This window comes from Montipora foliosa, chromosome 7 (genome assembly GCF_036669935.1).
Source record: "Montipora foliosa isolate CH-2021 chromosome 7, ASM3666993v2, whole genome shotgun sequence".
Taxonomy (NCBI): Eukaryota; Metazoa; Cnidaria; class Anthozoa; order Scleractinia; family Acroporidae; genus Montipora; species Montipora foliosa.
The window spans coordinates 38008473-38015972 of NC_090875.1; the positions used below are offsets into that span (position 1 = coordinate 38008473).

At 39.4% G+C, this 7500-nt stretch overlaps 1 protein-coding gene across 1 annotated transcript in view; it reads right to left on the reverse strand.

Annotated features, from left to right (window-relative positions):
• LOC138009469 (uncharacterized) overlaps positions 1-7500 on the reverse strand; it is a 105140-nt gene that overhangs the window by 69057 nt on the left and 28583 nt on the right. The window contains exons 8-9 of the mRNA XM_068856496.1: positions 5281-5310; positions 4796-4822 (exon numbers count right to left, since the gene is read on the reverse strand). Coding sequence (XP_068712597.1) covers positions 4796-4822; positions 5281-5310 — 57 coding nt within the window. The remainder of the gene's footprint in view (positions 1-4795; positions 4823-5280; positions 5311-7500) is intronic.

Genomic DNA, 7500 nt, shown 5'->3' on the forward strand with positions numbered 1-7500 from the left:
TATCTCCGGTTTGTGTATAGTATGAGGTATGAGGCGACTGGGAGTATTTCTACTCCCCTCTGGATGGGATGCCAGTCCATTGCAGGGTTACCCTCAAGCATTAAATTCGCCGGTACCCATTTATGCACCTGGGTGCCTGGGTGGAGAAAGGCACCGTTATAGTATAGTGTCTTGCCCAAGAACACGACTCAATGTCCCTGGCCAGAACCCGAACCCAGACCAATCGATCCCGAGCCGAGCGCATCAACTCATTCGACGCAAACTGTTTATCATTTACTTCCCCTGTTCTTGAAGGAACACGGGTTTCTCTTAACACATACCCTTCATTTATAAGATTCAAACGATGGTAGATCTTTTCGCATAAAGAACTTCCTACCCAAAAGGGGCACTACAGCAATATTCCTTTATGATAAAGTTTGCATGGTAAGCCTCTTTCAGTGGACAATTCTTTGAAAACTAAGAGCGGTGTTTAGTTTAGCTCGATTCGCAGTATTCTGTTTTCCCTACTTGTTAATTTCCATTTTAAACCTTGGCAAACCATTTTGTTTACTCGGATTAACAAAAAACTGCATTTTCCTTTCTTCCATAGTCATAAAATTCCAGCAAAATCCGAGACGAATTTTTTGAATGCTGAAATTAAGAAGTCTAATGAATGGAAGAAAAGCGCAAGGAAATGCAAAAGTTTGGAACGTGGTCACGTTAAGAAGGAATATTGACCATTAGTCATTCACATCTCAGACCTAACGGAGGGGTATGTGTTACTCGTTCAAGAATTCCACTTTAGTGTAATTCTGTGGATTATAAAAACTAAGTACAGGTTTTGCGACGATGCAATCTTATCCGGCGAGCGATCTACCTACTAAGCATTTGCTTCTTCTTCTCGGAAACAAAAACTGACATCATTTTTTTTTGTGTATTTCTCTTCTTATCGGCGATAAGCTTTATCATACCAATACCATGACAAACTAGTTGCCTGCAGCTGAAAGATCTACAGCAAAGTGCATTCTCCATGTACTGCGCCTTCTTTCGAAAGTAGCAAAATGCAGGGTTTCTAATAAGAGCATAAGTGGCAGCGGACGGCTAAACTCGCCAGCTATTTTTCCTCGAAAATTACCCCAAATTTTTAAAATAACATCAGATACATTCACACAGAACATGAGCCTTGGGTCAACAAAGTTGGGTTGAGCAAACAAAAGAAACGCCTGAATTCTAAATATTTTGGGCGGTGATTTCTGTTTCACTGTACATGTCAAAGGGTTGATCGAGGATCGAGCACACACGCTTTTGAGGCAGCCGACCAGCGATCCAGTACTTGGTGTAAGCTCCCTGATTTGAAGTGTAGCAAGACGACATTCGCGAAAGGTCTTAGCGGTCACGACAGAAGAAATACTTTACACTCAGCTATATAGAATACAAAGGAACCTTAAGGGGCTATTTCACGCTATTTTAGCCGCTCTTCAAAACCCAAAATATGTCCAAAAAATAGCCGTTATTAATGTACTTTCTCAAAATTTAGCGTTCAGTTCAAATACCCTAATTCGTGCTCCAAAGTGCTCTAAAGTGCTCCAAAGTGTTTTATGAAGAGTTATGAATCCGCCAGTTTGCAATGACGTACTGGCGCCAGTACTGCGAGCTCAACTCTGTTTAAAAACCCCGTATTGGCGCCCAATCTCGCTCGATTTCCATGTAGCTCTGCCCTGGTGCCCAAGATATTTTCCGAAATACTATCCGTGGCTGTCTATCCAATTTGGTACCTTCCCATGTATCATTTGGAGTGTCTAGGTGGAGTGTAGACTGAGCAACAGCGCTACGAATTGGGATGAGTATTTCTTGAATACTCCCTACAGTCACTGTAAGCAAAAAAAATCAAGCCAGTAATCACTTTCAGTAGGCAGCCAACCATTTAATACCCAGTTCTTGATACAGAGTCCCCACATCAAAACGGATTAAGCCTCGTTGTTTCCGACAAGTGAGATGATTGACTCTATCTCCCTGCAGAATGCTGCTGCATTTTTCACCGACTTGTTTCTAAAAAACCTATTTAAAAGAAAAGTGGCAATGTTTTCAGTAACAAAGAAAAAACAGTCAAGGACGCGTTATTTTGGACGTATCCATTGCACTTCTACCATGATGGCTAACCCCATAGGTTTACGAGAGAGGTTTACTCTCGGTATTGCTAACCATGGTTAAGGAAACTTAACCTTAGTTTGTAAAGAAGGTACTTACACCTAAACTACTAACTAAGGTAACAAGAGAACCTGAGCTTTTTTGCATGTGCACGGTTAAAAAAGGAAATTAAGCTTTTTGCTAAACCAAGGTAAATGTCACTTGAAACTTCAGTTTGAGATTTACCAAAAATCAAGCAAAGTTGTATAATTTTTGCTCGTTTCTTCCGCAATCATTCTTGAAAGCGCAGAGACCGGGCGGTAATAACCACAAGCCATTTCATCGTCTTTTTGGAAAACAGGCGTGAACCTTGCTATCTTCCAAGCAGATAATTAATATTATTAAGCCCACAGGTCTACTGAAAGAGATTAATCAAATATGAAACTATAGCATTACTCGCCAAGTTTAAAAGCTTCGAAGGAATCAGTACTCAGAGCTAGCTGACTTAACGGTTTTAAGGGTATTGCTTTTTTTAAGCACTGATTGCTGGGAGATCGAGAAATCTGCAAGAGGCCGAGGGTGAGTGTGCATGTTTGTAGAATGTGTGACGGATTGTTGACCATATATGGTGGTGCCGATGCTAGCTTTTCTTCAGTCATGGCAAAATATGAACTCAACAAACTGGCTTTCCCCTCATGAGTCAGTACTAAACTACCGTAGTCTCTTTTGAGAGGAACGATGCTCTTGTGATGCGCTGTTGGATTTAAGTGACTTCCAAATTGCGTTAGTTTTGCTTGAATTCTGTGAACAGTTTGGAGAAGTATGCGGCTTTGGCTTGCTTTGGAAGCGACATAACCTCATTTCTAGCTGGCTTGTAAGTTTGGGCATTAAAATCAAACTGCCACCTTGAATTGGCTCTACCTGCGATTTAAAGCGAAAGGTGTTGGTGATCCTAGGCCGAGATGAACTTGTATTACTGACTTCTTTCGATGGAGCGTAATCATTGCAAATAATATCAACAATATCAGTCTTAGAAATAAAGCATGAAGCATAAAAATCCTGCATTGACTGCAGACTTTATAAATCATGCGATATGTCCTGACAGTGCACAGAGATACTCTCAAGGACCCTGTGACTTATAGAGGTTGACGAGTTCTGTTAATTTGGGACCCCAATTTACGATTTTACTGACTAAATTACACGCAAATAGGAGCAGATCAGTTTTTTTTCTTAATGATGTTATGTTTATACTATCTTTGACTCCAACCATGTCGTTGTGAAACAAGAGCAAGAGAAATTCAACGTAAAGGAGATAGATTAGGACTATTCATAACCGAAAAAAATGTCGTGTAAACCATAATTCCTTGAACAAATCAGGATGCTGACGGACACAAGAGTAAGGGCCAAATGAGTCTTTATTGGGGACTCTTCATTTGGATAATGCAAACAAAAACGTACTAGCCATTGTTTGTAAACTTTTGTGATGTGGTAGGATACAACCTCGTTCCCAGGGTCTCTCTTCTCTACCTCCATTGACGTTAAGAAAAAGACCCTGGTTCACGCTGGTCACGTGGCACTCGTCGACAAAAATTTTCTCATTGGGCCAGGGTAGAGTTTTCGTTATATTTTGATATCGTTCGACAAGGCATTTTTTAAATTAGCAATCTTTATCTTACAATGTATACGTAAGTATCAAAAAGGTCAAAAGAGCTGATGTTATATTCCCACAGAAGGTGAATTCCCTCAAAAGCGGTCAACCTAAAAGCAAGAACTTTTGTGACTGACAAAACAACTTCAATTTCGAGCTGCGATTGACGTTCACAAAAATTGATTTCGTTGGTAGCTAAAGTTGCTTCTCCAGAACATACACTAACATAAAAGAATACACCAAACACTACGTTCGCTTGATAAACTACATCTTCTATTCTACCGGGGCTAAAAATATACACGCTATTAAAGCGCTGTGCACGTGCAGTGGCAAAAACAGATATCTTAACGACATCGACAATTTACACGAAGTTGCTGAAATATAAATATCGTAAGTCAAAACTGTCCACTCGCTGTACAAGATTGCGACTTTAGGAATCACGTTGTTTAACATTCGAAAGATCAAAACGAAAATCAAAAAGCAAAAGAAAATACCTGCACATGTTAATATAGTTTGATTTAATGATTTGAGGTCGATACGTGACGTAAGTACTTAAATAACATCACACCGACTGATCGCTGAACATGTTTGTTCCCCATGGATAAACGTTTCTTTTCTTTAAAATTGTCGCAAACAATTAGCATTCTGCGTTGATCCGGACCTTCACACGGGTGAAATCTTGAATAACGCAAGTATATTTCTGTGGCGTCCGATCGATTTGACCACAACCTTTTGCCTTTCACGTCTAATTCCATATGCGTAGTACGTAAATTACTGGTTTTGTCAATGGTCAGCTGGCTACAAAATCAATGGCAATGTCGAAAAAAGCCTACCCATCCCCTAACACGCATTTGGTGAACCTCCCAGATTCTGGAAGACACGTGACCAACGTGATCAACGACAATGGAGGCAGAGAAGAGAGACCCTGGAGACGAATTTGGGTAGGATATTGTTCCCGGGTAGGATACTTTTTGCTCCCTTTTGTTTCGCATTATTTGCAGTGTGTCTTCTAAAGTAATAGCCTAATTACTGTAATATTACCTTTCCTGAAAAGTTTCCTCTCTTTATCTGAAAAAAATGAAAATAGAAAAAAAAAAAAACAAATTACATTCAAGCACTTTTAACTCATACTTTTTTAGTTTTCCTTGATCAAGGTTAACGCTCAAAACACAGCTATAAAGCCACTTTGAGGCATTCACATCGCCAGCCTTCAGTATCAACTCACCTGATACCATGAAATAGAGAAGTGATACTCGCACTTAGCTAAACAATTAAAGCAATTGTCTCTTATAGACACCTGAAAATTTCAGGTGGCTCCAACGGGATTCAAACCCATGACCTCTGCGATGCTGGTGCAATGCTCAAATAACTAAGCTGTGAAGCCACACAGTTGGGAGCGGGTCAATTTGTCGGGATCAATTGTTCCCGTAAAGGACTCGATAAACGAAAGAAATGTATATTTCGTCCAGAGAAGTGCAAGGATTACTTCTCATTTCGTCTATAAACCGCACTTCAAAATACATTACCTGGTTTTTTAGCTTCCATATTTTGTTTTACTATTGAAATAAAAAATATATATATGTTACGGATTACTCTTGATTGATCTTATTAAACTAATATTTCATGAAAGAATTTTAAGAAGAACTGAAAGAGGGGTTGGCTTATTGGTGGAGTAAAATATGTTTCCAAAAATACAGACAGACTGTGATCAATTTTTAACACTTTGCAGATCAGTTTTCTACTATCTCGTCTCTAAAGGCTTTCCTGGAAAGTCACGATAAATGAATACAACGCGGATAGCCTTACTCAATATTTGAGAAAAAAACGTTGGAGGCAAATTTAACAAAACTTAAAGTGGTTCAGCGTTATCTGTACTCTTATCGACAACGATATTCGTCATCACAGTGGTCAAAATGTTGTGGACTCACGAGGAGTAGCCGTCTCTTTTCCCGCCTCTTTTTCCAAAAAACCCGTCTCTTTTCCCAACCAACCCTTCCACGGTAAAACGCGCGAAAGTTCTAACATCTTTAGAAAAAAGAGCTCGACTATCGGCCTATACTTTGAATGCTATAACACGGCTCTCAAGAAGTCCAGTTCTTTCACGATATTGTGAGAGACAGACTGTCTAATCACTCATCCAAATGTGAACTTAAAGGCCCACATTCAACCGACAGGCGTTGGGTGCCGCGAAACAATTTTTATACATGAAAATGCCGCCAATGCTGAAATTGATCCAATCAAATCGCTAGGATAAGCAATGCGAATTTCCATAACAAAAACAAACGGTCGAACAGGCATTACCAATAGCATCTATGCGAATGTAAAACAAAGGCCAGGGAATGACCCACAAGCAAAACCTTATGTCTTGATTTGTTGCGAGCCATTGCTGTCATAAACAGAGTTAACTGAATAGAGTGTAATGTGAAGTGCTGTCATACCCTACTAAATGGAGCGCGGTCTCCGAATTAGTATCATACGCTTGCTAAACTGTTCGGAGGCTACATCATTGTAATGCTGATATTAAAATGTTTACTTACTGTGTTTCTCGCTAATTCGTGGGATTATAGCAAATGGTCACGTAATCATAAATTGATCACAAGAGAGTAAGAGCTGTTTTTTTTTTTTCTAAATCACTTTTGAACCATTAAACTTCCATGCAAGTAATGACATGGTGCAACAACTTCAATGATCAGCCTAACACCATTTCCCATACTGACATCCCTTTTTTCCATGATCTCTTGCTACCTTCAACGAATCAACGCCATTGTCTATCACTAAGTGGGCCATACAGATGCGAACATAACTTAAATTGTAGTTTTACGCATGTGCCTCGGACTAGAGGCTTCATGTTAAGCGTGTCTATATAGCTGCACAGCACACTATCATGGCCTTATCCCTTATTGACAGCAAGACTATACTTGTCACACAAATTTAGCTTTATACGAGGTAGCATGAATAATATTAATATCAACATATGTGATTCGTAAAATTACAATGAGCGCTGGCGATATAATATTTCCAGAGCGCCTTTCGACTTCTTTTCCAAAAGTAGTATTAAAGACTCAACCGGCGCTCATATGTCATTTTACTTATGTCGCTTTACCCGGGTCATTGCGAAGTGTTATTCACAGTACAGGCAAGGTCGTTTTTACAGTTGCGTTATCTAGTTAACAATATCATTCCCTTTTTGCTCACGCTTATGCTAGATTCGTATCATTTAGTCGAACGGCTTGCAAAATCGAAGCACTGGGTAACTAGTTGACAAGAGCACGTTTCCTCCGATTTTCTCGAAAAAAGATTTTGAGACAATGCTCTCTTTCCTATGGTTAAATTATTTATCAAGGCAGTTGATACCTTTTTGGTTTAGTCAATTCCCTCCCAAAAGTTTAGAAACAAGGCCCTTTGATCACCAACAATCCACTCCGACATTTCGTCATTTCTAAAAATCAAACTTAAGCCCACGGCCCAACTCAATGGCCATTATATTGACTCAAAAAGTTATAGAATTATTTTACAAGGAAACAATCATACAAATGAGCACAGATTTGCCAGCACTGTTGCTCACGAGTCATCCAAAATTATGTAGAAAAGACACTTATTGAGTCCGCACTTTAGCCTTCTTTTGAGTTTTGGGGCAAGCTTATACATGTACTTTACTATGTGTATAAAGGGTGTCGTGACCAACCCAAAAAATAAAGGTGTCAATAAGCTCTTTAAAAATTAGGGCGTAAGGTTTATTAAGCGAT